This window comes from Caretta caretta, chromosome 7 (genome assembly GCF_965140235.1).
Source record: "Caretta caretta isolate rCarCar2 chromosome 7, rCarCar1.hap1, whole genome shotgun sequence".
NCBI classification, from domain to species: Eukaryota; Metazoa; Chordata; order Testudines; family Cheloniidae; genus Caretta; species Caretta caretta.
In genome coordinates, this window is record NC_134212.1 from 54,157,015 (window position 1) to 54,184,655 (window position 27,641).

Consider the following 27,641-nt stretch of genomic DNA (forward strand, 5'->3'; position numbering starts at 1 on the left):
TTAAAGCCTCTCTTTTGTCTCTTAGGCATCTCTACTAAGAGCCGTGAGGTCATGTTCTCTATTTTTATCCTCTGTGCTTCATCACTGGGCAGTGTGATGGACATTGTCACCTGTCACTTAAACACTTTCCCCCTCCTGTCTCCTCCCGCTGTAGCCTGGGTTTAAAAATAAGAAAATATGCTGGCTACCAGCAATCTTTGTGCAGTGCAAGCGTCAGACAATAAACAGTTTTTCCAGCCCCTCATTGTAAAGCGTTTAGAGCAAAAGTACTTGTTTCTTTCCATACCCTTGGGTTGCTGATGTCTCCTGTCCCACTGTGGGGAGCAGGAGAAATGCACACAAAAGGAGGGGGTCCATTCAGCACAAACACTTAGGGACCACGCAGTTCTCAGATCAAGACAAGGAGGAAGAGATATGTGGAGGAGAGATTCTCTCTTCCTGTGTGTGTCACTTTTATTCTATGTTCTAGGAGACCCAATCCAGGACAGGGACTCAGGGCTGCATTGACAGAGGTGTGTTAGGGTTACTGAGTGCCGGTACATTCATGGTTGAGTTGAGTATGGGAGATCCACAACTGGACTGCAGAGGATGTTACCTACAGGGCTAAGGTTTGTTGGCACATCCATATGAAGGGCTGAGGAATGGTATTAGAAGGTGGGCACTGGATGCAAAGACTGGGGTGCATTGACAGCTCTGTGGATGCCTAGCACCAGAGAGAGGAGGGAGGAAGCAAGACAGAATTGTGTTTGAATGATGTGAGGACCTGGGGATGAGTAGTGGTGGTGGGCAGGGAGTGATTTGCAAGGCAGAGCTGGAGTTTGTTTTCAAACCTATGTGGTAGAGGCTTACACAGCATCTCTCTACACTGTGTCTAGCTGGGTTTGTACCAACAGCTCCTCTTGTCTGTGAGCAATAAAGTCACTCTCAATTAAACCCCACAACTTTTTAAAAGTGGCCTTGTCAGGTGATCCTCCCTTCATAGTAGCCAGAGATTTAGAAACACAGAGCCCCATGAATCAGGCAACTCCTCTCCAGGGTTAGCATATTTAGAGTAGAGGCTGGCCAGTGAAAGTCTGACATTGCCCCTAAAATCCAATAGTCACTGCCTTACTACAGTGAATGGGAGCTCGGCAGGTAATATCCCAGAAGAACAGATCTGCTCTTGCACACATGGGCTCTCAGAGTGTGATAAAACAAAAGAGTTTAGTCATCTTTCATTATGAATATTTATACATTCAAGAATAAAATACCTGAGGGAAAAGTCCTATAGAATCTAGTAGAACATGAAAAAAGAAAAGGAGTACTTGTGGCACCTTAGAGAGTAACAAATTTATTTGAGCATAAGCTTTCGAGAGCTACAAGCTGTAGCTCACGAAAGCTTATGCTCAAATAAATTTGTTAGTCTCTAAGGTGCCACAAGTACCCCTTTTCTTTTTGTGAATACAGACTAACACGGCTGCTACTCTGAAACCTAGTAGAACATAGTAAAATTATTTTAAACCAACCTATGGCTGTCTATAGCAGGGATATCACTCTATCACATTTAAACAAGCTGTTTAAAAATTCTACAGGAAGGATATAATTCCATTAAATTCTATAGGTTTTGAGGGTAATTTCTATAGAAACCTTTTAGTTAATTTCTATAGAATGCTGATTTGTCCCTATTACATTCTATAGAAATAATCCATAAGGGGTAACTTATGCAATTAGGCACTGATCCTAGAAAATCTCATGCACAGGCTTATCTTTACTAACATGTAATGAGTGGAACTACTTACTGTAGTAAAGTTAAGCATATGCAGAAATTATTGCAGGATCGGGACTTAAGACAAGAACAAAAACAAGTGGACACACAAAATAGCTGAGACACTCACATATCTAATACTGCGGACTCATTTGTTTGCTACAGACCAATTAGACTTAGTGGGAGCTTTTATTAATAAAGACCCAAGTCCTAAAAAGCTCTATGAAGCAATCTCCATAAAAGAAGGCATGTAACTGCTAAGATCAGAAATGAGAATCTATGCCTATGTGATTAAATAATTGTGGAATGCTGCTCTTTCATATGGTGTCACCTGGAATTCTATTTTTCCAGCTATTTCTGTTCCAGAAGGTCATTTTTCCATAGCTGATGTTGCAGATAACTCACTCGGTCAGTCATTAGAGATTATGGAAACTTCATGTTCTTTAGATTTGAGGTCCTTTCAAAATAAGATCTTGAATAGGTTCCACTGGACTCCAAGGCATTTCCCTATTCAAAGCCAGCTTATCAACCCACAACTAGTGTTGGAGTTGCAAACAATAAGTTTATAAATAATGAATATATTATTTTCTTTTAATTAATGGCATAACTCTTGGGACAAAAAAAGCTCTTTCCTCAATCCTAGGCATTGGAATACAACCATCACCTCTGAAAGGTGGTTTACTGATGTAAGCTCACATTCAGCAAAGAATTTAAACACATGCTTAACTTTATGCTTGTGCTTAGGTCCACCCTATTCAGGAAAGTACTTACTCCTACTGAAGTCATCCTTAAGCATATATTTAAAATTCAGTCTATACTTAAGTATTTTGCTGAATCAGGTCCTTAATATTGTCAGGGGCCAAGATTTTCAAAAGTGACTAGTGATTCTGGGAGCCCAACTTGAGACACCACCTTAAAGGGCCTTGATTTTCAGGGACAAGGTACTCAGCCCTTTCAGCAAATCAGGCTTCTTTCAAGTATAGCCCAAGTTATTACTTACTCTGGAAACTCTTGGCTATGAAGACTTAAGACATGGCTGACCTTCTACTGCGCCGATAGTTGAGAGTTCTTCCAAGGAGAGAGGGAGCGGAGGCATCTCCACTTTTTGCAAAGTCATGTGAGCCTTACTGTTTCCTCCTGGAGCCCTGAACAATCTGAGGGAGAGGCTGTTCCCTCAGGCAAGTTCCCTTCCATCAGTAAGTGCTCATCTGGATGGGTTGGATGGCAAAATGTTCCCCAGGCAGATGGACTCGGGAAAACTGCATGTGTAGTCAGTGTTGCCTCCCCAACACCTCATGCTAAGTGTCCCCTACGTAGCCTTCTGGGACAAGGCTACAACTGGGGAAACTTTCTTCTTGCAAGGTTCATAACTGCTTTGGCTCACTGGAGCAGCACAAAGCAGCCAGGGCATACCAGTGAGTCTGGCTTTTGCATTTTTTGTGATAGTACTCCATCACTGACTTATATTCTCATTGTTTGTGGTGTTGTTAGAGCCATGCTGGCCCCAGGATATTAGAGAGATAATGTGGGTGAGGGTAGTGATCAATGGCTCGATGTCTAGTTGGGAGCCGGTATCAAGCAGAGTGCCCCAGGGGTCGGTCCTGGGGCCGGTTTTGTTCAACATCTTCATTAATGATCTGGACGATGGGATGGATTGCACCCTCAGCAAGTTCATATATGACACTAAGCTGGGGGAAGAGGTAGATACGCTGGAGGGTAGGGATAGGGTCCAGAGTGACCTAGACGAATTGGAGGATTGGGCCAAAAGAAATCTGATGAGGTTCAACAAGGACAAGTGCAGAGTCCTGCACTTAGGAAGGAAGAATCCCATGCACTGCTAGAGACTAGGGACCGAGTGACTAACCAGCAGTTCTGCAGAAAAGGACCTGGGGATTACAGTGGATGAGAAGCTGGATATGAATCAATAGTGTGCCCTTGTTGCCAAGAAGGCTAATGGCATATTGGGCTGCATTAGTAGGAACATTACCAGCAGATCGAGGGAAGTGATTATTCCCCTCTATTCGGCACTGGTGAGGCCACATCTGGAGTATTGTGTCAAGTTTTGGGCCCCGCACTACAGAAAGGATGTGGACAAATTGGAGAGAGTCCAGCAGAGGGCAACGAAAATGATTAGGGGGCTGGGGCACATGACTTACGAGGAGAGGCTGAGGGAATTGGGTTTATTTAGTCTGCAGAAGAGAAGAGTGAGGGGGGATTTGATAGCAGCCTACAACTACCTGAAGGGGGGTTCCAAAGAGGATGGACCTTAGCTGTTCTCAGTGGTGGCAGATGACAGAACAGGGAGCAATGGTCTTAAGTTGCAGTGGGGGAGGTCTAGGTTGGATATTAGGAAACACTATTTCACTAGGAGGGTGGTGAAGCACTGGAATGGGTTACCTAGGGAGGTGGTGGAACCTCCATCCTTATAGGTTTTTAGGGCCCAGCTTGACAAAGCCGTGGCTGGGATGATTTAGTTGGGGTTGGTCCTGCTTTGAGCAGGGGGTTGGACTAGATCAGGGGTGGCCAACCTGTGTCTCCGGAGCCACATGCGACTCTTCAGAAGTTAATATGTGGTTCCTTGTATGGGCACCGACTCCGGGGCTGGAGCTACAGGCGCCAACTTTCCAATGTGCCAGGGAGTGCTCACTGCTCAACCCCTGGCTCCGCCCACCCCCACTCCACCCCTTCCCGCCCCCTCCCCTGAGCCTGCAATGCCCTTGCTCCCACCCCACCCTACCCCAGAACCTCCTGCACCCCATGAAACAGCTGATTGGAAAGTGGGGGGAGGGAGGAGGAGGCACTGATTGGCAGGATTGCCGGTGGGTGGGTGGGCGGGAGGTGCTGGGAGTGGGGGTGGGCGGAGCTGATCGAGGGCTGCTGACATAGTACTGTGGCTCTTTTGCAATGTACATTGGTAAATTTTGGCTCCTTCTCAGGCTCAGGTTGGCCACCCCTGGACTAGATGACCTCCTGAGGCCTCTTCTAACCCTAATCTTATATGATTCTATGAATAGCTCTCATTGGACCAACTTCTGTTGGTGAAAGAGACAAGCTTTCAAGACACAAAGCTGAAGGTCTGAAGAAGAGCTCCATGTAGCTCAAAAGCTTGTCTCTTTCACCAACAGAAATTGGTCCAGTAAAAGATATTACCTCACCCACCTTGTCTCTCTCATATTCTGGGTGTCATTCACTGTAACCCTCAGTACCTACTCTGTGGTACTATAGCCAGCTATACTCACTGTCTGTATCTGTGCATTTGATTAGTCCTGAATCTCTTTGCATTTGTCTTTGTCATTTGATTGACTTCAGCCCATTTCTCCCATCTATCAAGCTCCTACTACATTTAAATAGCCCATCCTCTGAAGAACCAACTGTGCAACTTCTTCCCTTCTTTATATCAGCTGCATATTGCTAAATGCACCATAATCTCCACTCTATCCTCCAAGCCATTTATTAAAATGAGTGTTAGTGTTATTGACTGTCCTTATTTGTTAACCACAATGAGCTCAGGACTGCAAAAGAAACAAATAAAACTAGCCCCTGCTCTGAGGAGATTGAAATGTCCACACTAGAGTTGGAGGTGTAACTTCCAGCATGGGTAGACATACCTGCGCTGGCTCTGATCGAGCTACTGTGCTAAAAATAGCAGCATAGCTGCCATTGCGCAGGCAGCATGAGGAGCCAGCCTCCCCAAGTACGATCCCTTCTGAAACCCTAGGTGCTTACTCAGGGTGGCTTTCCTGTCTTGCTGCCTGTGTAGACATGGCTAACCTGCTACTTTTAGTTTGCTAGCTAGATCAGAGCTAGCATGGGTATGTCTATGTGAGTTGTAAATTACACGTCCAGCTCCACCATAGACAGACCCACATAGGGCACGATATTCTGGGAGAAGAGGGGAAGTGCTGACTTTAAGTTCTGTTTGTTTGTTTCAAATCCTCCTCTCTTCTGCAGTCAGATAACATGGAGGTGGAGAGGGCATGCGATTGACATAGATTAATGTTTGCTGGCCACAAGGGAGACAAGGCAGAAGTAGCACTATTGGACCCAGAATGGACACTGGCAGAACTCCAGCCAAAATCTCCTCCCAGTGAGACATCACGAACCATTAATAACTATTCTCTCTATTCTATTCTTAGTCAATTGTGTAGCATTCTACAGTGGTTCCACCTAATATACATGGCGTTCATTGCCTTATGGGAATGTCATGGGGAACCATATCAAGTATCTTCCTGAAGTCAGCGTGTACTGTGTGCACTGTATTTCCTTCAGTGACTAAGCCTGTTATCTTGTCACATGGCTGTCTGACCTATTTGGTTGTGATTAATCTATGTTGTTTATTATTTATCACCTAATTTTCTGCTGGTGATTTCAAACTGACTGCCTCAGTGACTTTATTAGAGCTAAACATACTGGTCTGTAGTTCTCTGTGTCTCCGTGCCTCTTTCTTAAATATCGGCACTATGTTTGCTCTCTTCCTCGGAGACCTCTTCTGTCCTCCAGGAGCACTCAGAAATAATGTCTGACACATCTTCCCCTAGTTCCTCAGGTTAAACCTTGAGGGTGAATGTGACCAAGCCCTGCTCTTTTCAATATACTCAGTGTAACAAGTTATCTGTAATCTGCTCGCTCCGATCCTGTCTTGTGAATGCTCCCATTCCTTGCTCATTAAGGGCCAGATCCTGAGCTGATGTAAGTCAGCGTAACTCCATCAACTTCCATGGAGCTATGCCGATTACACTAGGGGAGGACCGGGCCTTTCTTGTTCTCCTGTTACTATTATCAGTTTTAATGGAGACTAAAGCGAAGTAGCTGTCAGCATATCAGCTTTCTCTTTGCCATCTGTTAGCTGCTCCCCTTCCCTGTTGAGCAGCAGCCCTCCCCTCCCCCATCATCCTCATACTTCCAGTGGATTTATATAAACCTTCTGCTGGTTCCTGTTTATGGCCTTTCTTAACAGCACCTCAGTTTGGACCCTCTCTTTGACTTTGTTCCTATGCCTCCTTATTATCTCCCTATAAGTTTCCCTTTCAGCCCTGATGAGACAACATGAGTCACTGATTGCGATTCCTATTTTCCATTTGTAGTGGGATTGCTTTCAACTGGGCCTTGGAGACCCTGGAGCCAAGAAACTATTCACTGCGAGGAGAAGGACTCAGAGGTGTATGTATGTGTTTATTTTAAGGTAATTATTGTTCCTGTCAACTTAAGACTTGAGCACATTACATACCTAAAAATAGACCATGGAATGTTGCCAGTAACTGGCAACAAGTCAATTTAATCACACTCATCTCCACCCTTCAACCATCAGCTAACCACATCGCCCCTTTGATACGTGTCCCAATCAGGGACTCGCTAAATTAATTACATTCACTTGGCAGTAATGCCCTGGAAACCACCACAGCTGCGTGCTGCAAGGACCATGGGGTTGATCCTCAAGGAGTGAAATCAGTGAAAGTTCTCCCACTGACATCAGGCAGCATATGAGTAACTGAGTTCCAGAGACAGAGTCCCTCCACTGAGTGGGTCCTACCTCCACACCAGGATTTCAACCCACAGGACTAGGCAGCAGGAACCCCTTGCCCAATCATAAATAGCACAATGGAGCATAGGAAGAAAAATGGTTCTGAAGGGGTTCGATCTCCAATAGCTTGAGTTGCACATGGAAGAGAATGGGAAGCTATTGCAAAGCACAGAGCTCTGCTATGATGAGATTACCTCAGTGGTCACTGTGGAGTAGGTGGCGGTATCCTGCACTGGGTGAAGTTTCTGAGTAATCTTTAAGGGTGATCCTAATAAGAGTGCATTATAGTACACCAGCCTGGAGGTGACAAAGGCATGGAGAACTCTAGCAATGCCTAAACCAAGTGATGATGAAAAAAGGCACTTCAGGCTATCATTAAAACCTGGGAGTTTGGGAGTAGTGGTGAATCCAGTAAGATCATAGAATCATAGAATATCAGGGTTGGAAGGGACCTCAGGAGGTCATCTAGTCCAACCCCCTGCCTAGAGTCTGAACCACTAAGATGAAGGATGAGCAGATCCCCTCAGTAAAGTGATCAAACACATCCCCCAACAACTCAAGAGGCTCACAGTACTTTCACCTCCATAAGAGCATCACCTTAAGTCAGCTCACTCACATCCAGATCCCTATCTTAGGTGATGATGGGAAAACATGTGGGATATGTGTCAGATGCAGAGCACAATATCATCAACATACTGACAGTGTGGCAGGCCAAATCACCTTGTACCACCTCATAAGAGCTGCACATACATGTTGAAAAAAAAGAATGCCAAGAAGGAAACATGTAGGATCTCACAGGTCAGAGCCCCAGAGCCAGATAAGCAATTGCCTGGAACAACTTCTGAGATTGCTCAGAAAAGAATGAACAGAGCCAATGTAGTGACCCCTTCCACTCCTGCCAGGTCTTCCAGGACTCAGAGAGTCAACAAAGCCTCATGAGCAAAGTCTGCAAAGCAGCTAATGAAATCAGCCTGGACACATAACCTCTGCCCAGGTAAAGATCATCAGCCACAGACATACATGCACTCTCTATGCCGTCCTCAAGCCTAGACTCTGACTGATAGAAATCCACACATAGCTGTAGTCATCTCACTGACATCTTCCCAATAGCCTCCTTCCAAAACATGGAGAGCCAAGACAAAGTGAAAACTGATGGCTAGGATTAAATGATGGTTTCTTACCCACAGCTTGCTTATAAATAGTAAATAGGGATTATGACTTGCCAAAGGGAACAGGAACAATCCCCCTGGGAGCCTGGGCCCTAGTGAGGTTGGGCCCCTCCACCATGATTAAATCATGGAGGTGGTTGGTTATCTCTTAGTAGTGGCCATCTGCACACTGACCAACATGGGCCAAAGGTCACTGCTCATCATTGACCCACATGGCAGGGAACAGACCTCAGCTGAGATCCACAGGACAGGGATTGGAACCATAGCTGGTTAACGCCTTCCACCCCCAAACTGCACACATTGGTCTTTCAGAACCCCAGTGAGTAGCAGCACTTCTCAGTCTTATGAGTGACCATATAAATATGGTCATCTAAGAGTCACAGCTGCCAAAGCTGGGGGTCAAGTAGCAAAGCACAGACCATGGTGCAAAAGATTCAGAGTTCAAAGTGCTGGTCAGATGGTCAATATTCATCATGACCCCCATTGCCTACACTCCAGCGGCAGTCAGATAGCACCTTTACTAGGCTCACCCTCACTGCAGAGAGGTGAGGCAGAAATTACCATCCAGATGGAATTTTACACACTCTCCACTGTATAAGTTATTTATTTATAAGCATCCCCTTACCCTGACTGGTGTGGCCTGTATATCCAAACGATGGCTTAAAATAAAAGGTTTCAGAGTAGCAGCCGTGTTAGTCTGTATCCGCAAAAAGAAAAGGAGTACTTGTGGCACCTTAGAGACTAACAAATTTATTTGAGGTGCCACAAGTACTCCTTTTCTTTTTAAAATAAAAGGGTTTCCTTTTCCAGTGCAGGGTGATGTAATTCTGGTGCATCCACTTAGGCAGCTGGGTCCATGTCAAGCAGAGGAGGAAATTCTCCCCACCCCCACCTTCCTCCGCACCATATATAGAAAGACTTGAGTTCCAGGAGCTAAAAATAGTCCAGCAGATATGTTTAAATTGAGATATTTTGAAGCACTTCTGCACTGACTTAAATTCCTACCACAAGATAACAAGCTGGGACCAGAGCTCTGAACTGGTTTATCTGTCTTCTGCCTGGGGTTGGCACCTCTGTGAGGAAGGGTGCGAAAGTTTGAACCTATTCCACATCTGAGTCCATCTATACTGTTGCTGAACATAAAAGAAACTGTTCTGATGAGATGACTGAGAGGAAACAAACCTGGTAAAAGATGGATTTCAGAACAGAATAGAATGGTGCAGAGGTTACCTATGGTCTGAGGACACCATATGTACCTACCATTAGAGCTGGGCGAATAACAATTTTTTCAGTTTGCTAGCAATTCTGAAAAAATAGAAAAAATATTAATTTCAGCTTAAATTGAAAATGGTTTTCAAATTTTTCAGCGCATCAGAAAGTTGATTATTTGTTTTCCATTTTCAGCATTTTAAAGGAAAATTTCAAAACAAAAAGTCATTTTCAATCAAAAAATTGTCAAAAACATTTATTTAGAAAATATCCATGTTTTGGGGTTTTTTTCCAGATTTTTTTTCTCTACAGTGAACAATTTGGCAAAATGACACATACTTGAAACATTTTGGTGTCACTGAATCTGCATTTTTTGTCAAAATATCTTTAGTTGAAAAGTTTCACCCAGTTCTGCCTATCAGACAGCTTTGGAAAGCCATGTAACCTTATAGATTGCTAGTGCCAGCAGCTGAAATCCTGTTCTCATTCTCTGCTCCTTATAGACCTCCCTTGCTTCTTAGTTCCACTTGATCCACTGACTCTGCTACCACTGCAATGCATTCATTGCCCAACCTTCCTCTCCCTATTGACTTCTCACCACAGAACAGGCCTGTGTGATGTTGCACTCCATATGTTTTATGGAAATATGTTTGTAAGTGTGAATATGATGTAACTGGAATATGCTTCATGCAAAGGTCTCTTGTAAGGTATCATTACAAAGCTTACGATCTACTAAGTGTGTTCATCCCATTTGTTTGCATGTATTATTTCTATGTCTGGGGTTAGGAGAATAAGCTATACACTTGTATTACTGATGTAAACATATGAAGTGGAAGCCATTAAGGGTGCGGCAGAATCAATGAAAACCTGTGAATGGGTCTGTTTACCTGCAAGCCTTCTTGTGTGCCTGTCTTCCAGCTACTAGGTAATGAAGAATGAGGTTTTACAGTGACATGTGACCATGTCACATTGTAGTGGGATGGCTGCCGCACTGCTGGAGAACAGGGGTTAAAAGCAGCCAAGCTAGGGTGATTGGGGAAGCAGCCACAGCTCTGGCCAGCTCAATCAGGGCCCATCTGGCCCTTTTACGAGGGCTGGGGGCAGGAGCTGGAGGAGTCCCACCCTAGCCCTGGAGTGGGAAGGGCTAGCTGCCTGGGAGCAAGGTACCTGAAGCGAAGCAGTGCTGGGGAAGGGCAAAGGGAGCTGGGGAGCTCCAGCCTGGTAAACCCCCAGGCTGCAGGCCTTGTTAAAGGCCCAAAAAGGTACTGGGGCTACAGAGGGGCAACCCAGGGAGAGGCAAAGGCAGTCTGCCCCAGTGAGCAGGGGCTAGATGATGACTGTCAGTAACCACTGAGGCAAGATGGGCTTAGAGGATTGGGAGTTCCCCTGGAGGGGAGACCTAGAGAGTGGGGGTACTGCTGGGGCAGAATCCCAAGGTAAAGGGGCACAGGGGTCTGGGAGGAACACGGGGCCAGCGGCAGGCAAGACACTGGCCTGCAGAGGGTGCTCCATATGCTGGAAAAGAGCTAATTCCCAGATGACTAGCAGGAGGTGCCATGCCAGTGAGTCTTGACCTTGCTTTGCTACACACATGATACTGGAATCCATCTTAAACCTGGTGCTTTTCCATTTAGAAGGAGGGGTGGGGACCCAGAGAGACAAAAGATTCCTGCCTTGGGCCAAAGCTCTAAAAGGGGGTAGAACAGAACAAAGGGGGCTGCAGTCATGAGAGAACCCCTAGTTACCACCTGAGCTGGAACTAACAAGGACTGTACCAGGGAAAAGGATTTGGCCCAGTCTAAGAAGGAGTCTAGTCTGTGAAAGAAGCTTATTGGAACATCTGAGGGTGAGATTTACCTGTATTCAGTTTCTTAAATGTATTAGGCTTAGACTTGCATGTTTTGTTTTATTTTGCTTGGTAACTTACTTTGTTCTGTCTGTTATTACTTGAAACCACTTAAATCCTACTTTTGTTTATTAATTAACCCAAAGTAAGTGATTAATACCTGGGGGAGCAAACAGCTGTGCAGATCTCTCTCAGTGTTATAGAGGGTAGACAATTTATGAGTTTACCCTCTACAAGCTTTAAACAGAGTAAAATGGATTTCTTTGGGGTTTCGATCCCATTGGGAGCTGGGTGTCTGGCTGCTGGAGACAGGAGCACTTGCTGAGCTTTTTTCAGTTAAGGCTGCAGCTTTGGGGGCGTGGTTCAGACCCTGGGTCTGTGTTGCAGCAGGCTAGTGTGTCTGGCTCAACAAGGCAGGGTTCTGGAATCCCAGGCTGACAAAGTAAATGGGCTCAGAGGTAGTTTCAGCACATCAGGTGACAGTCTCAAGGGGGTCTCTGTGACCGAACTGTCACAGCTTGATTCTCCACTGCCCTACAGCTAGATGTCAAGTCCTCCACTGATGTTAATGGGTGAAACTCCATTTGCTCCTTCTGCTGTGGTTTACACCTGTGCTGAGTGAGTGTAGAACAATACCACCTCTGAAAATGGTTGTACATTTTACATCCACTTTGCACAGGTGTAAAAGTAACCACAAGGTGCAATGTAACAGTGAATCAGACCAATGAACGTATACGTTGGATAAATACCAACTAGATGGAAATTACAAGAGTCTGGATTAGAAATTGGATGACAAGCAGACAGCAAAGATTACTCATTTAAGACCTCCAAGTGGGGCATCACATGGGTGAGTATTGGATCTCTATTTAATAGTGTCCTCAATGGTCTAGAGGAAGGTTTTAAATTCAACAGTGATCAAATTTGCTAACCCTACCAAAATTGGAGGGGTAGTAAACGTGGGGGTTGGAGTGGTGAATTGACCTGGAGTGGTTTGCATGCAATGAGATGAGTGGAGTGGCCAAGGATGTAAAGGGTTATGCATGCTCTGGGGAAAGGAAATAAACAGCACATCTACAAATCTGAGTCTGTGAAAGCCCAGGACAGATAGGAGATAGCAACCTTAATATAAGCCCTTCACAGTACAACACTCTTACAGAATATGCCAGTGTTATTCTTCCACTTGTGGATAAGGATTCTTCTAGTCCCCTGTTCTTGGACAGCGGTTTCACCTGGTCATTTAGGAAATCCATGGTATGCCCACATCTTGAATACCATGTGTAGATGTGATCACCCCATCTCAAAAAAGATATATTGGAAAAGAGCAACAAAAAGGATTAGGTGTATGGAATGGCTTCTGTGTGAGGAGAGATTAATAAGACTGGGACTTCTCAGCTTGGAAAAAAGACAGCTAAGGGGAGATATGGTTCAGGTCTATAAAATCATAACTGGTGTAGAGAAAGTAGATGAGGAAATATTGTTTACTATTTCTCATAACAAAAGAACTAGGGGTCACCAAATGAAACTAATAGGCAGCAGGTTTAAAACAAATAAAGGGAAGTATTTCTTCACACAATGCATAGTCAACCTGTGGAACTCCTTGCCAGAGGATGTTGTGAAGGCCAAGACCATAACAGGGTTCAAAAGAGAACTAGATAAATTCATGGAGGATAGATCCATCAGTGGCATTGGCCAGGATGGGCAGGAATGGTGTCCCTAACCTCTGTTTGCTAGAAGCTGGGAATGAGCAAGAGGGGATGGATCACTTGATGATTACCCGTTCTGTTCATTCCCTCTGGGGCACCTGACATTGGCCACTGTCGGTAGACAGGATACTGGGCTAGATGAAACTTTGGTCTGACCCAGTAGGGCCGTTCTTCTGTTCTTATGAACGTAACGGGGTCACTCTAAATAGCCCTGTTGCAACTATATCTGGAATTCTGTGCATCATTAGGTGTATCTGCAGTTTAAGAATGAGATGGAAAAATTAGGGAGAATACAAAGAAGGGCAACAAAACTGCTACAGCTTCAAAGGAGAGACGAGAGCTGAAGAAGTAGACTCGAAAAGAGAAGATTCAGAAGGACCTTCATCTCAGTGGAAAAAGGGGATGGGTTATTCACACACTGAAGGTGGCAGGGAAGGGATCCGTGGCCTGAGGCTAACGATGGAAGCACTTTGGGAAGGTAGATAGAGCTCTTCCCTGTAAGAGCAAGTGAGCAGTGGAGCAGACTCCCCCGGAGGTGGCAGCGGCTCATGACCGCCAAGATTCAAGGGCAGGTTAGATGTAGTGTTAGTGGGAATGAGGCAGGGTGATATTCTGCAAAAATCAGGGATTTGATTGGATGATCTAAATGGTCTTTAATGGTCTCATGGCCTATAAATCCAGCACTGTGCTCCCATTACTGACCCACTGAGTCATCCATTCCCTGCGCAGAATCAAGTCCACTTTTTAAAAGCAGCTGGTTTTGAACCACAATCTTGATTCACCCTTCTGGCTCAGGAAACTCTAGAGGGCACCCTCACCATCTCTGTGGGCATGGATCAGGGAGATCCTTCACCAGGAAAGGGCAGGTGGTGTTTGCTCAATCATAGAATCATAGAATATCAGGGTTGGAAGGGACCTCAGGAGGTCATCTAGTCCAACCCCCTGCTCAAAGCAGGACCAATCCCCAATTAAATCATCCCAGCCAGGGCTTTGTCAAGCCTGACCTTAAAAACTTCTAAGGAAGGAGATTCTGCCACCTCCCTAGGTAATGCATTCCAGTGTTTCACCACCCTCCTAGTGAAAAAGTTTTTCCTAATATCCAACCTAAACCTCCCCCACTGCAACTTGAGACCATTACTCCTTGTCCTGTCCTCTTCTACCACTGAGAATAGTCTAGAACCATCCTCTCTGGAACCACCTCTCAGGTAGTTGAAAGCAGCTATCAAATCCTCTCTCATTCTTCTCTTCTGCAGACTAAACAATCCCAGTTCCCTCAGCCTCTCCTCATAAGTCATGTGTTCCAGACCCCCTAATCATTTTTGTTGCCCTTTGCTGGACTCTCTCCAATTTATCCACATCCTTCTTGTAGTATGGGGCCCAAAACTGGACACAGTACTCCAGATGAGGCCTCACCAATGTCGAATAGAGGGGAACGATCACGTCCCTTGATCTGCTCGCTATGCCACTACTTATACATCCCAAAATGTCATTGGCCTTCTTGGCAACAAGGGCACACTGCTGACTCATATCCAGCTTCTCGTCCACTGTCACCCCTAGGTCCTTTTCCGCAGAACTGCTGCCTAGCCATTCGGTCCCTAGTCTGTAGCTGTGCATTGCGTTCTTCCGTCCTAAGTGCAGGATCCTGCACTTATCCTTATTGAACCTCATCAGATTTCTTTTGGCCCAATCCTCCAATTTGTCTAGGTCCCTCTGTATTCTATCCCTGCCCTCCAGCGTATCAACCACTCCTCCCAGTTTAGTATCATCCGCAAATTTGCTGAGAGTGCAATCCACACCATCCTCCAGATCATTTATGAAGATATTGAACAAAACCGGCCCCAGAGGAACCGGCCTTAAGAGGAACTACGGGACTTCTCAATGGGAGGGCAGCTTTAAATTGTGCATAGGCTCTACCAGAGCCAGCAGAGGCTGTGCTGAATCCAGGCCCAAGCACTATAGTAACACCCCTTTCCAAACCAGCACCACATCCCTAGTGCCCCTACAGCTGGGCTCCCATGGCAGCCAACATATCCCAGACTTCAGTCAAAGCCATGAAGTGCAGAATGGGTGTATTTATGTGCAGGAGTTTCTCTAGCTCTCTTCGCCATAGCATGGGAATGCCTTTGCTCCTCTTACCACTCCCCCCCCCCACCCATTTCTTTTCTGTTGTTCCTTGGTTTGTCACTGACCAGACCATTGTGCTATGGCCTGACCAGGGCAGAAAGGTTTGTCTCCACCCTCGCAGGCAGCAGAAAGTTGCAGTCTAGTAAAAGGCCATGTGAACCGCCATGGAGTGCCATCAGCCTGCGAATCGCTACTGGGGACTCTTCCACCAGGGCTCTTGCTGAGAGTAGCCTCGCCCAAAAGGGAGTATACCAGGAAAGGAAAGTACTAGCTCAGCCCACAATGGTGCTAGGAACCCCCCGTCTAGCTAGCAACATCCGTACGTCACCTCCAGCCATGGGAGATTATTCTGCCATCAGAAATGCTTTGACTGAAATATGTGGCTTTCCTGGGAGCCTTCTGTGCTGACTCGGTCCTTGGAAATAAGCCCTGATGTAAAGCGATTGCTCATCCAGTTCTAGGACTATCAGGTGGCAGAGAGCAGCTGGACATGCCTTTCTCAGCATTCATCTCATACTTGTACATTATTCAAAGGGGAAAAAATAGCTTCAGCCTAGGGGAGATGGAAATTGCTCTTTTTGCTGCTGTCCTAAGCGGGGGTGAATTCTAAACAGGCTGTGGGACAAACAGAACCAGCCAAGGCCTGGCCTTGCATCATCAGTACTGCCAAGCTGGGTCTGATAGCACCTGTGGGACTGAGTCTGCTTTGCGACATGGGGCAGAGCAATAGCTCACTGCCCTGCCATGAGGAAGGAGCTTAGCTTTGGAAGCAGTCTCCAAAGCTCCTTTGGGCAAGGAGAGAGAGTGGTATCCTCTCCGAGAGTGTAGCAGTGGCCTTACAACATTGACTCACAGATTCATAGGTCAGAAAGGACCATCGTGAATATCTAATCTGACCTCCTGCATGTCACAGGCCACAGAACCTCACCCACCCACTCCTGTAACAAACCCCATACCTGTGGCTGAGTTACTGAAATCCTCCAATCACAATTTAAAGACATCCAGTTAGAGAATCCACCATTCACTCTAGTTCAAGTGTGGGCACACAATGGCCTGCAGGCCACATCCGGTCCACCAGCCGATTTAATCTGGGCCTTGCCCTGTTCCCGCTCTCCAGCCGAGGAGCGGGCTCGGGGGCTGCTCCGCACACGCGTGCCATGGCTCCACGTGGCTCCCAGAAGCAACAGCAGCATGTCCCTTCTCCGGCTTCTATGTGTAGGGGCAGCCAGGGGGCTCCGCGTCGGAGCCAGAGGGAGGACCTGCTGCTTCTGCTTCCGGGAGCTGCTTAAGGGAAGCGCTGCCTGGAGCCTGCACCTCTGAGCCCCTCCCATGTCCCAGCCCTGATCCCCTCCTGCAATCCAAACTCCTCAATCCCAGCCCAGAGCACCCTCCTGCACCCCAAACCCCCCAGCCCCACCCCAGAGCCTGCACCCCCAGATAGAGCTCTCACCCCCCTCCTGCACTCCAGCCCCAATTTCGTGAGCATTCATGGCCCGCCATACAATTTCCATACCCAGATGTGGCCCTCAGGCCAAAAAGTTTGCCCACCCCTGCTCTAGTTCAAACCAGCAGGTGAACCAGGCCCCACGCTGCAGAGGAAGGCAAAAAACTCTAGATTATCTGCTAGGAGAAAATTCCTTCCCAACCTTAAATATGGCGATCACTTAGACCCTGAGCATGTGGGCAAGACCACCAGCCAGGCACCTGGGAAAGAATTTCTGTGTAGTAACTCAGAGCCTTCCCCTTCTCGTGTCCTATCTCCAGCCATTGGAAGTATTTGCTGATAGCAGGAGGCAAGTCTAGTGATTAGAGCAGGGGACTGGGAGTCGGGACTCCTGGGTTTTATTCCCAATTCGCTGTGTGACCACAGGCAAGTCTTTTAACTTCTCTGTGTATCAGTCCCCCCATTTGTAATATGTCACACTGCCGTAGTGTGCCCACCCCTGAACTAGAGACAGTGGTGGATTCTCTAACTTGACTTCTTTAAATTGTGATTGGAGGATTTCAGATAATATGGATGACCTACCTCACAGTGGGGCTGTAATCTGAATTGATTGTTTGTACAGCTGTTTATGGTCTTTGGATGACAGATACCATCGTACAACATATTGATAGAGCTGCACAGGTCACAACCCTAAAGAAAGGATGGCTCTTGCCCTGTCATCATGTAAGGCATTAAAATACTGCCTGGGTAGCAGGAGGCAGGTAAGATGCCCAAGACTAAGGGAGGTGGGACCCAGCTTTCTCCTTCCCCATAACATCTTGCTACAATTCTTGAGAGGAAATGATAGGTGAGGGGAATAGGCAGGGAAAGCTGGCCAAGAATGTAATACAAGGAGTAATGGTCTTAAGCTAACCATGAATAAAGGCAGGTTTATATTCGATATAAGGAAAAAATACCCTCGTGGTAAGAGCAATTAGCAGAGCAGCAATCAAAGGAGATCACAGAGGTGTTACCTATAGAAATGTTCAAAAACATTAAAGGAGGATGGAATAGCTGGCCCAAGAGGATTACATTTGGTTACTTCCAAGATGTCTTCCAGCCCTGATTTCCATGAACCCTAACAACTGCTCAGTTAAATCTACAAAGCAGGTGGAGGCTGAGTGGAAAGACACAGAATTATAGAACCACAGAAGTAAGAGATTCAATGGTCCTGTTAGGTCACTTCGGGTATATCTACACTGCATTGTAAACTCAGCTCTGTGGGACTCAGGCTTGGGGACGTCAAAGCCTGTGTTTGAGCATCCACACTGCATTGTAAACCTGGGTTTACAATTGCTGGACCTGGGTTTCCACAGCCATGCTAATGTGTCCACACTGCACTGCACAGACCTTCTGGCTAGGGTCTGCAGCTTGAGCTGTGTCCACACCGTAAACCAACAGGGCTTTGGTCCAAGTCACAGTAGAACTCCGGCTCTGACCCAGCAGAGTCCTCGATCCCGGTTCCTGAGTACTTGGTGACTTGATTCACACTGATTTGTGTGTGGACGGAAGGGGGCTTGGGCTCAAATATGAGTCAGAGTCAGGCTTTAGTGTGCAGTGTAGACATACTCCTCTAGTCCATCACCCAGAGGCCAGTGTAGGATTGTTCCCTAGAGTGTATTCTCTGGTGTTTTGTCCCAGTTTAAATATCTTAAGTGAGGGGGCTCCCACCACAGGGCATTGTCAGAGTTGACTGAGATATTTTCCCCCCTCGCTTCGCCTCACTGGCATGCCCATGCATGAAAAGCAATCTCCTCTACTGGAGCTAGCCGGCTAGTGCCACATGCAGACCCTGCTGATGCAAACAAGGCTGCAGCAAAATCACCTTCCAAAGGGGGAGGAAAGTGGACAGGCCCCCTTGATTTTGACAGGGTGGGAGGACCAGCCCTAAGGAGATGTAAGCCATTGGTAACAATATTTTGGGATGGCTCTGAGTGGAGACTGTCTCCATTTTCTGTTCTCAAACTGTCTCACAGCAATTCTCCTTCACCATGAGGGCTGGGTGTGACCCCTTTGGAGTCCATCCATATTGCTCCTTTGCTTGGACACAGCGGTGGCTATAGAGTGGATGGGGTTGCTTTGTCCCCAGGTGCTGTCCCCAGCCTAGGCAGTGAGAGACCAGGCTTAGGACTCTCACCCGAGTCACTTTTCTGGAGCGCAGGTGTTACCAGCACACTCTCGAACCCAGACAGTTCCAGTACCTGCCATCTCCCTCCTGTTCTCAACAGAAATCAGGGTGGGGATGAGTGGAGTCCTGCCACTTTTTGTGCTTGAATTCTAGACTCCCAACATATTCCCTGAGCGCCTGCCAGAAGAGACCCTGAATGACCTAAGCCACCAGCTCAGATCCCTGCAGGGCTGGCCTGGCCCTGCCTCCATCCACGTGAGAGAAGCTGGGTGAAGGCCCTTTCAGCCTGGGAAGGGGAGTTAGCACAGGCAGGTTGCAGCGGGGGTGTAGATAGGTGTGTCTGGGGGCACTTACTGGCTTGTTTGGCTTTCTCTGCATAGGTGGTGGTTAAATCTTCATCGACTGGGTGTTCTACTGGCCCCACCATGGGGATGAGGTGGCGCTCAGCTCGGATGGTCTTGGTGGCATGGGGCAGGAGCATGGCCTCTGGGGAGAGCTCCCTGCTCTCTGCTTGGGGTGGCTGCAGCAGCACCTCACTCTCCAAGAAAGAGGTGTCCGTGCGGCTGCCAGGCTGCTGCACGATGTCTTTCTTGGCCACGCCACTCATGTTCTCTCCGGCCTGTGCTGCTGCCTCTGGGGTGCTGTCATAGCCACTCAGCTCAGACAGGGACACCTCGTCCTGTGGCTCGCCTGGCTTGTTGTTGGAGCCCCCAGGTGGAGAGCGAGGGCTCTTCTTGCGGGCCCGCCGGTGCTTCTCCTGGGCAATGTTGTCGGCGTCGCTGTCCGTCTCGCCGTAGTACGCCTCACTGTCGGGGGGCGAGGTCAGGCTCTCCAGCTGCTGCTGCCGCCTGCGCTGCAGCTCCAGTGGGGTGGTAGCCGGGGGACCAGCTGGCTCTGGGCTGACTGGGGATGGTGGGGAGAGCACTCGCAGCTGCCCAGGGGAAAGCGAGTGCAGGGGCCGTGTGCCAGACCGGTCTCTGCCAGCCGCCCTGTGAAGAAAAGGAGGAGTGACTCAGTGAATTTCAGTCTGTGGACGAATTCCTAGGATGCAGGGGGTTTGGCCCTCAGCATAGGGGAGGGACAGGGTCCGTAAGTGTCTCGCCTATCCGGATGATACAGGCCAAATTCAAACCCACTGTTTGCAGGTGCGACTCGGATGGCTATATCAGGGCCAATTCATCACTGACATTTCTCTGCTTCCTAGCTTGGCTGTGCTGGAAAGGGTGTTGGCTGTACCTGCGACACAGGAATAGCAAGTTGCACCCCGTCTTTCCCTCCCCCAGACCTTGGGAGCTGCTATGCTTCTCAAAAGGCATATTGTCTCTGTTAGGATATAGATATTCAGGCCTGTCTGCAAAGGCCTGTACTTTAAGAATTTAAGTGTATTCTTATCACTTGGCTAATTCTAAAGGTATAAAAGAAAGAATCAAAATCACTGTCTACTGGTGTAAGGGCCTTCTCTTACTGTGACAGTTTGAGGCCCTGTGCTTAGGCTAAGGCCTTTGGCTAAGTAGCAGAGGCAGCCATAAGCTGGGAAGCGACAGGTCACATCCTCACATTCCAAACTAGTCACATTGAAATCAGGTGCTCTTGGGCTGTTAGGAATACAATCCTGTCCTGATAATGCCTATCTCCTCCAGAGAAAGGGAAGTGCCTAGAAGATGTAAAAGGAAACTTAGTTTGATAGCATCCTGTCTGGCAAGAACTCACTTATCAATACTGGGATGTGAAATCCTCACTTCTGTATTGTTTTGTCATTATAGTTCCCACTTTGCTATTGTTTGTCTGTATAATCTCTGTCTGGTTCTGTGATTGTTCCTGTCTGCTGTATAATTAATTTTGCTGGGTGTAAATTAATTCAGGTGGTGGGATATAATTGGTTACATAATCATGTTACAATATGTTAGGATTGGTTAGTTAAATTTCAGGAAAATGATTGGTTAAGGTATAGCAAAGCAGAACTCAAGTTTTACTATATAGCCTGCAGTCAGTCAGGAAGTGAGTGGGTGGGTGTGGGTGGGGGAGATGGGAATGGGGGTGAGGAAATTGGAATCATGTTTTGCTAAGGGCAGGAATGAGAATAAGGACACAGGTGTAAGGCTCTGTGGTGTCAGAGCTGGGAAGGAGGACACTAAGGAAGGAAACTGGAATGCTTGCTGGAAGTTCACCCCAATAAACATCGAATTGTTTGCACCTTTGGACTTCGGGTATTGTTGCTCTCTGTTCATGCGAGAAGGACCAGGGAAGGAAGCAGGTGAAGGAATAAGCCCCCTAACAGTCTCCAGGCCCCACAGCAGGGGAAAGGCACCTTCTCCTCCTGTGACCATCCCAGTTTGGCTGGTGAGAGCTGTAACTGAGCCCTGTACTCTGGTGTCTGACTGTATATCCCATGGGCTCAGTCCTGAGGGTTCTGGCCATGCAAAAATCAGTGGTACTTTTACTTGCAAAAGACTGAGTCAGGACTCCATGATTTGGCCCCTTGGGTTCTCACTGGGGCCGAATTCTGCCGTTCTTATTACCCAGAACCTGCTGTGTCAGAACTCCCACGAGGCTGTGTCTACACTTACAGCGGCACGCACAGTACAGGCACTACACATGTAGCTACACCCTGCAGCAGAAGCCAGGCTGTATCCACACTTGCTGCTATGGTGCATAGCTACATGCCGCAGTGCAAGGCTCTGGCAGCAGGGAGGTAGCGGGATGCTACACTGCTAAAAATAGCAGCATTAGATGTGGGAGGCCCAGCTTGGGCAAGTGGAGAGCCACGTAGGGTACATCTCCAGGGTTCAGGCGTGTAGGGCATTCTACTCACATAAACCGTGCCTCACTATCTCCACTGCTGTGTATACCTGTGCTAGCTCAGTGTGCAGAGTCTGTACACTACACGCCACTGTACGTGCAGCTGCGCCTTCAGTCAGGTACGTCCTGAGTCAGGACTTGGCAGTTTGGCACGTGGTCTGGGAAAAGGTGGTTCAGAAGCAGTTATGCTTCATCTTTCAAACCAGTAAAAGCTTGAGAAAGAAAAGCTCATATGGCATCAAGGGAAACTTTCACTGTGAGCCCTAAGGGAGGCGGGGACTGGGCATATGCTTGTACTGCAAGTGGTCAGAGCAGGCAGGTCTCTTTTAAATGTAAGGGTTCATGAAGGATAATTTGTTGCTTTGCTGTATAGTGTAAAAAAAAAAAAATTGGAATGACAGGCAACTACATCCTTGTTTTCAAAAGGGTTTGGAGTACTTAGGAGCCAAAATCCCATTGAAAGTCAATTGGATTTAGGCTCCTAAGTGCCTAAATCCCTTTGAAGATGTCAATTAACTTCTCAGTCAATTAACTGTTGCAATGCTGAGTGTAGCAACACCTACATACCATTAAAAATCTGGGTCTTAGGTGCTTTTGACAATTGTACCACTTGGCTTCCTCTCAATGACCGCGAAGGGGATAAAATGTGAGAGCAGTGTGCAAGGGGGCTGTGACAGTGTTCCATTTGGGCTATCGGGAAGGGAAGAAGTGGTAGCACCAAGTATTATTGTTATACAGTCTAATTAGGTCAGAGCAGTAGCACCATAGAGCTAACCTTCTACACTTTCCACAGTGTGCATCCGATGAAGTGAGCTGGAGCTCACGAAAGCTCATGCTCAAATAAATTGGTTAGTCTCTAAGGTGCCACAAGTACTCCTTTTCTTTTTGCGAATACAGACTAACACGGCTGTTACTCTGAAACCCGTCCAGGAACTCTGGCGCTCTCAGGGCCTGCAGCACCCCCATGATGCACTCTAGTGCCATCTGGCTAACTCACAAGGTAATTCCCATTGCCACAACTGCTTACCTTTGGGGGGGCACCATGCATGCAAATCATGCAAGAGAGAGCTCTGAATGAAAATGTGAACTGCTGAGGGTGCAAGGCAGTCTTGGAATTTGGTTCTGTTGGAAATGGTCTAGTTCGAGGCTTCTGAAACGTTGCAACGGTGAGGGCCACATGCACATCTTGACCGAGGGATGTCTCATTCACACACTCCTTCCCACTGCTGGTTATTAGGATGACCTCCGCTCTCACTCATAGCTGTGCAGGCCACCATCCCCTCCCTCACATGGCCTCCCAGACCAACTCTTTCAGCATCCCTGAATCCCTAAAATAAAAAGATGCCTGTCTCACTCCCTTCCTTCCCCCTGCTGCTTTTTTTTAAAATAACCGAGCATTACTCCTTGCTGTGGGAATCCGAGCTAGGAACAGTACTCTGGAGTCCTGGCTGTTAGGCCCCATCTCTCACTCGCACTCACTGGAATCAGCACGCTGACTCTCCCATTGGGAAGGAAATGAAGGCTGTGCTGCATGGGAACATGCATCTCTGCTCCCTGAGCCATATTTAACAGGCAGCAGCATTTGGCAAGCCCCATTGAAGAGTAAGGCCAGCTAGTTATGTTATCCCAAAGCCATCTAATGCTGGCCTCTGGACAGCTGATTCACACCCCCAGTGCGGAGACTGCCTATGTCACTTTGCTAATTCAAAGTGTGTTGATTTTTGTCCCAGTGGAATTTGTCCCAGCACCTGCTGCCTGCAGGCGGTCTCCAGTGTGGTGACATAAGGCCAGTGCTATTCTAGACACCTTCCACAGGCCTCTCTTGTCACACTTAAGCACTGGTAAGAGCCCAGAACCACAGGTGACCACAGCAGAATGTCTCAGTGCCCTGGCTCACTCCCGCTAGACCAGGAGTAGGCAAACTTTTTGGCCTGAGGGCCACATCTGGGTGGGGAAATTGTATGCAGGGCCATGAATGTAGGGCTGGGGCAGGAGGTTGGGGTGCGGGAAGGGGGTGTGATGTGCAGGAAAGGGCTCAGGGCAAAGGGTTGGGGTGCAGGAGGGGGCTCAGGACAGGGTATTGGGGGGCAGGAGGTGTGCAGCAGGAAGTTAGGGGGCTCAGGGCAGGGGTTTGGGGTACAGGAGGGGTTTGGGTTGGGTGCTCTGGCCCAGCGCTGCTTACCACGAGCAGCTCCGGGGTGGCAGCGGGGCTAAGGCAGGATCCCTCCCTGCCCTGGCCCTACACTGCTCCCAGAAGTTGCCAACATGTCTGGCAGTTGCTCCTGGGGGAGGGGTGGGGCAGGTGGCTCTGCTGCACACTGCCGTCACCTGTGGGTACCACCCCCAAAGCTCCCATTGGCCACGGTTCCCCACTCCCGGCCAATGGGAGCTGTGGGGGGCGGTGCCTGCAGGAGAGGGCAGCACACAGAGCTCTCCCCTAGGGGTTGTAGGGATGTGGTGCTGGCCACTTGCGGGAGGGGCACAGGGCCATGGCAGGCAGGGAGCCTGCCTTAGCCCCGCTGCGTCATGGGACTGGCAATCCCCTGGGCTGTAGTGAAAGCCCTGACAGGCTAGATCTGGCCCCTCCCCTGCACTAGATGGAGACCTGGTACTGATTCCTTGTGGGTGGGGTCATCCTGCCCTTTTCTTCCCTGCGTCAGCACAGCCACCCTCAGGCCCCACTCTGCAGAGACCATCAGCCAGTGTGTTTCTTTATCGCTGTGGAAGGGACATTCACTAGTGCTTTGTCCAGTCTTGGGTACAATAGGGGTGAATTCTGCACTCTCATGGAGAGGGAGGAGATGGGACTTCCCAGGGCTTTTCTATCTCTAACCTACAGGATTTACTCTTGACCTGGATTGGACCCTAATCCAGCAAACCCTAAAGCACTTGTTTAACTTCTCAGGAATAGTCCCACTGAAGCCTACTCATGTGCTTGAAGTTAGTCCCCTGCTTCAGTGCTTTGCTGGATCAGGACATTAGCCAGCTGGACCTCTTGCAGGCCAGAGGGGGGAACATGTCTGGATGTATGCTTCTGACTTATCTATGCCCCTGTTTCCATCCCATTATAGGCCTTACTATGGAATGCTGTCATTAATGCACCATGCCATGTTTCCTTTAATGTAACTGGCCCCTGTGTAATCAAACCCAGTTGTACAGAATACTCGTTTATCCAAAGTAAAGCAATGTCACTAATGTTACTTATGACTGTGATGAACTGTCTGGTTTGAAACACTGCCTGCTGCAGAATGGAATCATAATTGCTCATCTATGAGTCATATTCCCTACATTGCTAACATTGATTCCCTTAGCCAGAGCAATAGGAGCAGGAGGACCTAAGTTCTGTTCCCCACTATTGCCATGCAATCTAATGGGCCGTGGAGTATGGCATAGAGACAACCAGGAAGCCCTAAGAGGCCATACACTTGTTGAATGCAAATTCCTCCAGAGGCCTGTTTTTCTGACTTGTTTTCATGCCCCGGTGTACTAGGACAAGGCTGCCCTGCCTTGTGTTAGCTAAAGTGATACCCGCATCCAGCTGCATGACAGCTGCTGTGCAGAATGAAGCTGCGCTGCAGGGGGGCTGTATCCCTGCAGTTTGCTCCCTGCCTGGAGCCCGCACTTGGCTGTTACCGTTTCACACAGATGTGGAGCGTGTCGCTGGAGGAGTCGATGATGTGCATGGCGCTGGCGTGGGAAAGGCCAGTGCATGGCTTCCCGTTGATGGACACCAGTTCGTCGTTTTCCCACAGGCCCCCCCGGCAGGCTTTGCTTCTCTTGCGGATCTGGAAGAGGGAAAGCAGAGGGAGGCGGGGAGGGAGGGAAGGAAGTAGACTGTCTAACTCAATTGACTTTCAGCAACTGACTTATTCATTGCTCTGCAAACTGTCCCCAGATAAGCCACATGAGGGCAGGGGGTGCTGCTCACTCAGAGCAAAGCACCAGGGGCTACTAGGAGGGCCATGGAGTCCAATCCTAGCTGACCCATAAGACCTCAGTCAATCCTCATAAATCTCAGTGCCCGTGAAGGGGTCCTTCTGATCTGCTAGGCACAGAGCTGAGCTCTTCATTAGCCAGATTCCAGTCTCTTAGTGTGAATTAACACCTGGACGCTCCTCTTCCTGCCTCTCATTGCCCACCCCTCCCCCTGGTTTCGAAGGGTGTCTGTGCTTGCAGGGTGGGAGCAGGGGCACTTTCACAATTAGCCGTTAATCCAGCTGTGTCTCAGCTTCCCTGGCTGGGGTGGCTGAAGCCATCTCTCCAGTGGTCTTGCAAATAGAACGTGCACTGTGCATAAGTGGCTTTTCCTTTTCTCACCTCTAGACCCTTGGGATAGGGCCAGAATAAATGACACCTGCGTTGTAGGGAAGTGCTTTTCAAATGTGGCTGCATGCAGCCACCAGAGGCCTTTCTTGCTGCCACAGCCTCCTGGGTAGTGATGGTGGGGGGGAAAGCAGTGGCCCCTCCCACAGAGCTGCCAGCAGGGGCTGGGCCCTGCCCTCCTTTGCAGACACAAATGCCAGAGGAGCAGGCCGCTGGTGTGAGTTCCCGACCTTCACAGGGGTGGTGGGGCTTGGGCTTCCAGCTTCAGCCCTGGGGTGGCGGGTGCCAGGCTCCAGACGCAGGGCTTCAGGCGCCATCCACCAGCCAGGGGGTTTTGGGCTCCAGCCCCAGGCTTGCCCCCCCCCCCCATTCCCCTGGTCCCCACTGCTTCCCTATCCACCTCTCCGTCCATGGCTTTCCGAGGATGCATAAGTCTGCTGTGAAAAGCAATATTTGTATGTGTGTTAATATCACTTTTTACTGTCTCCCAGCTAGCTAGTAAGTCTGCTGTGAAAAGTGATATATACATAATCAGTTTTCACAGCAGCAGCCATACTAGCTAGCAAATCTTTAAAAAAAAAAAAAAGCAGCCAAAAAAGCAAAAGAAACAACAAAATAGACACGAATGTGCAAAGCACCTTATTTTGTTTCTATTTTGTTTAGGTCCAGTAAAGAATAGAGACAACTGTATGTTATTTTTATTACTGAGTCTGCACAAAAACCCTACATAAATAAATTACAATGATTTGGACATGTATATGTGCATATTTTTGTTTTTCCTAAAGTTAATTAAGTATTTAAGGGAAAAATTGTCAGAGCGGCCACCAGCAAGAGTTGGTGGCCTCACTCTGACGCCACCAAAAAATTTCTTGTGAGAACCCCTGCGAGGGGCACTTGTAATGCAGACTGGACAGGCACGGAGCAACGAATAGTAATTAGCATGGATTGGATGGTGGGTCACAACACCTTCGGAGAGCTCCATTCCTAGCCAGGGATGCCTGTGTCATGATGCCTGGGTGGCGAAGGAGAGTCTCACAGAAGTGTCCCTGAAATCTCTGCACCATAAGACACCCTGTTCTCCGCCCATTATGCCCCTGTGCCACATGCCCCAAGGGAAATGTCCATTTGGTAGGACCAAACATAGTGGTGGTACCGTGGTGGGGTAAGTTACACATTACTTCTTGTCAACTGTTGAGAATATCCCACTTCCACCTTAACTGAATTGGCTCGTTAGCACTGACCCCGCACTTGGTAAGGCAACTCCCATCTTTTCATATGCTGTGTATTTATACCTCCCTACTGTATGTTCCACTCCATGCATCTGATGAAGTGGGTTTTAGCCCACGAAAGCTTATGCCTAAATAAATTTGTTAGTCTCTACGGTGACACAAGAACTCCTAATTGTTTTTATTGGGGGCCTGGTTTTCACTTCCTTTTCACTAGCATGAGTCAGGAGTAACTCCCCTGCAGCCAAATGCTGAGAAAAGAGACCCAGGCCCTAGGAGCCAGCTGTTTAGCAAGCAGGTGTTGCTAGCAGGTGTCACCTGCACTGAGGTGGCATTCAGTGGTTATGCCAAATAAGTGAAGCTCTC

At 48.1% G+C, this 27,641-nt stretch overlaps 1 protein-coding gene across 1 annotated transcript in view; it reads right to left on the reverse strand.

Moving 5' to 3' along the window:
* The window catches only part of SYNPO2L (synaptopodin 2 like), a 68,597-nt gene that overhangs the window by 12,034 nt on the left and 28,922 nt on the right, over positions 1–27,641 (reverse strand). Inside the window, exons 2-3 of the mRNA XM_048858977.2 lie at positions 25,360–25,511; positions 19,282–19,916 (exon numbers count right to left, since the gene is read on the reverse strand). Coding sequence (XP_048714934.1) covers positions 19,282–19,916; positions 25,360–25,511 — 787 coding nt within the window. The remainder of the gene's footprint in view (positions 1–19,281; positions 19,917–25,359; positions 25,512–27,641) is intronic.